General features: G+C 34.6%; 1 protein-coding gene across 1 annotated transcript; it reads left to right on the top strand.

Annotated features, from left to right (window-relative positions):
• The first annotated feature begins 283 nt into the window (after positions 1-283).
• Positions 284-1155, top strand: LOC123911525 (kunitz-type trypsin inhibitor-like 2 protein). The gene has a single exon (XM_045962953.1). It carries the CDS (start codon positions 402-404, stop codon positions 1053-1055), a length of 654 nt encoding a protein of 217 aa, XP_045818909.1. The 5' UTR covers positions 284-401; the 3' UTR covers positions 1056-1155.
• The last annotated feature ends 1752 nt before the right edge of the window (positions 1156-2907 follow it).

The following is a 2907-nucleotide window of genomic DNA, read 5'->3' as shown; positions in this document are numbered from 1 at the left end:
AAGTGGTTAATTGTCAAAAAAGAAAAAACAGAAGTGGTTAATGAATTTCTCCTAAAACGAATTACCCGATTTTCCTAAAAATCATAAGGTTAAAAAAAGTTACTTACTTTAAATATTGAATTATATTATGAATCAGATACATTAAATATTATTATCTCTTATAAAAAATATTAGAGTAGTAAAAAATAAAACCAGAATATCTTTATCCAGTAGTTTGCCACGTGATGAAACATATGTGTCACATTATAGTAAAGCAATATAAGCATAATAATTGAATCAATAAACTAGTGAAAGTTGAAAGAGTGCTTTAATATTTCCTTACAATTATTATATATAGAAGCAGATGTAACCCAACCAAAACACAAACAAAATAGCAAATTAGGTTTAGTTCTTATCTAATCATGAAGCATGTTTCATCACTCACCCTTTCTTTCCTCCTCTTTGTTTTCATCACCAATCTTTCACTAGCAATTTCAAATGACGATGTTGAGCAAGTGCTGGACATAAATGGTAACGCCATCTTCCCAGGTGGCGAATACTACATTTTGCCAGCACTTCGCGGCCCAGGAGGCGGAGGAGTAAGGATAGGGAAAACTAGCAATTCAAAGTGTCCGGTTACTGTCCTACAAGATCGTAGAGAAGTTAGAAATGGTTTACCAGTGAAGTTCACTATACCAGATATAAGCACTGGTATAATATTCACTGGTACACCAATTGAGATCGAGTTCATTAAGAAGCCTAATTGTGCTGAATCATCAAAATGGTTGGTATTTGTCGATAATGTTATTCAAAAAGCCTGTGTTGGTATTGGTGGTCCGGAAAATTATCCTGGTGTGCAAACATTGACTGGCACATTTAATATTCATAAACATGAATCTGGATTTGGTTATAAACTTGGATTTTGTGTCAAGGGATCACCTACTTGTTTGGATATTGGGAGGTATGATCATGATGAAGCTGGAAAACGTTTGAATTTGACTGAACATGAGTCTTATCATGTTATCTTTGTTGAAGCTGCTTCTAATGAAGCTGAGTTTATTAAGTCTGTTGTTTAAATTCCTAATTAGCCATAACGCTTATGTAACTTTAGTTTTAGTTGTGTTGAACTTTGTTGTTGCACAATTTAAGCTACAATAAGACTAAGATAGTTTTGCATTTTTTGTGTTGTTATGTTTCCCTTTAATTGTTTTTTTCTATCTTTGTTTTTTTCTTTTCCAAATTCACAATTTTAATCTTTTAGAGGAGAAAACTGAGGGGTTAAGTTCAACAGAGAAAAGATAAGATTTTTAATTTTATTTTGTTTGTTGTAATATAAAAATAAAAGAATTCAAACAACCAATTAAGATTTTTTTACTCCTGTATCCCTGTTTTTGTTCAAAATTTGAGTAATACCCCTGTTTTGGAAAAATTTTGCGTAATACCCCTGTTTTGGAAGGAATGTGGGTGGAACAGTGTAAAGCACATGGCGGAATCCAGAATTCCACCATGTGAGGGTAATGGCGGAAATGGCATCTATGCCATGTCAGGGAGATGGCGCAATTCCCATCTAGGCCATTGACTGCCTCGGTCAGCGCAAGAGTGCAGGGGAATTCTGATCTTTGCCAGTTTTTGTTTTTTTTTTTTTGTCTTTTGCTGTTTTTTTTTTTCGTTTTCATTCAAACAAAAAAAAACTCTTTTTTTTTTTTTTTAAATCTTAAAATTATTATTAAAAAAAACTTAATATAATTTAACACAATAAAATATTATGATACAAACTTAATATATATTGCGAAATATTTTTTATTACAATAGTACTAATAATACAAACTAAAAACACTATAGGCATCCACCGGTGCCACAAGGGGGACGAGTACGAGCACGAAGTCCAACTCCAAATATTTCTACATCACCGTCGTCCTCGTTTGGATTATTATCTGGAACTCCAAGAAAATTTATACCTTCATTGCGTGGAGCGGGTTGACCGAAAGCCGACGTTGAACCTTGACCTTGAGTCCACGTTGAGTTTAAATAATTGCCTGATAATTCTGTCCACGGTAAATCTTGAGAGACTTGTTGGGTTTGTTGGGTTTGTTGGGGTTGTGTGAATTCACCAGGTGGAAAATAATTTGAGTAATTCTCATTGAATTGTCGAGTTCCCGGTGATTCGAAGTCGGCGCGGTCGTATCCGAAGAAATTCCGCGTTAGTTGCTGTGGGGTCATAAAGTCGGATTCAGTAAATGACATGGTATGTTGGGTAAATGGTTGTTGTTGTTGGGTGAATGGTGGTGGATCTGGGATACAAGTTTCTTGTTGTTGTTGTTGTTGTTGGGTATATGGGATGTTGGTGTATTGTTGTTGTTGTTGGGTATAGGAATGTGGGCTATTGGCATATTGTGGCGGCATATCAGGACGTGGACGTGGGTCGTTCAAATAATAATTGTCAGAGACATATGGCATGTAGTCTCTTGTATATTGATGCAAATACTCGTTTGAATGCATCAGTGGTACAACATCGGCAAGATCTCCTTGTAGAGCACGAATATTTCGATGATTCCAGTGTTGGATTTCAGCATGAAATTTGGTGGCCCAATCATGAACATTTTTGCGCATGTCTATCTCATGGTAATGTTCCATGATTTGCGCGTCGTCCCTTGCGACATGATTAAGTCCAAATTGTAATCGGACTCTGTCAGTTTGGTGGTACTCAACAATCCCAAAATTAATGAGATATGTGGTTGCCGACCAACATTCTACGTCCACTGGATACAACGTTTGAGAAATATCGTAAGGAGTCCAAATAAACTGCGAGGTTAAAAAAAATATATTAGAGATTTAATAGTGTATGAGTTTAGTATAAAAATAATAAAAGAAAGAAGATAATATATATATATATATATATATATATATATATATATATATATATATATA

The sequence above is a fragment of the Trifolium pratense genome, linkage group LG2 (assembly GCF_020283565.1).
Source record: "Trifolium pratense cultivar HEN17-A07 linkage group LG2, ARS_RC_1.1, whole genome shotgun sequence".
NCBI lineage: Eukaryota > Viridiplantae > Streptophyta > Magnoliopsida > Fabales > Fabaceae > Trifolium > Trifolium pratense.
Note: the sequence above shows the minus strand (reverse complement) of the source record. Positions and strands in the feature narration are given on the sequence as shown.

Bases quoted from the DNA above. Each gene is read 5' to 3' on its own strand.
- LOC123911525 (XM_045962953.1), top strand. From the start codon at position 402: ATGAAGCATGTTTCATCACTCACCCTTTCTTTCCTCCTCTTTGTTTTC.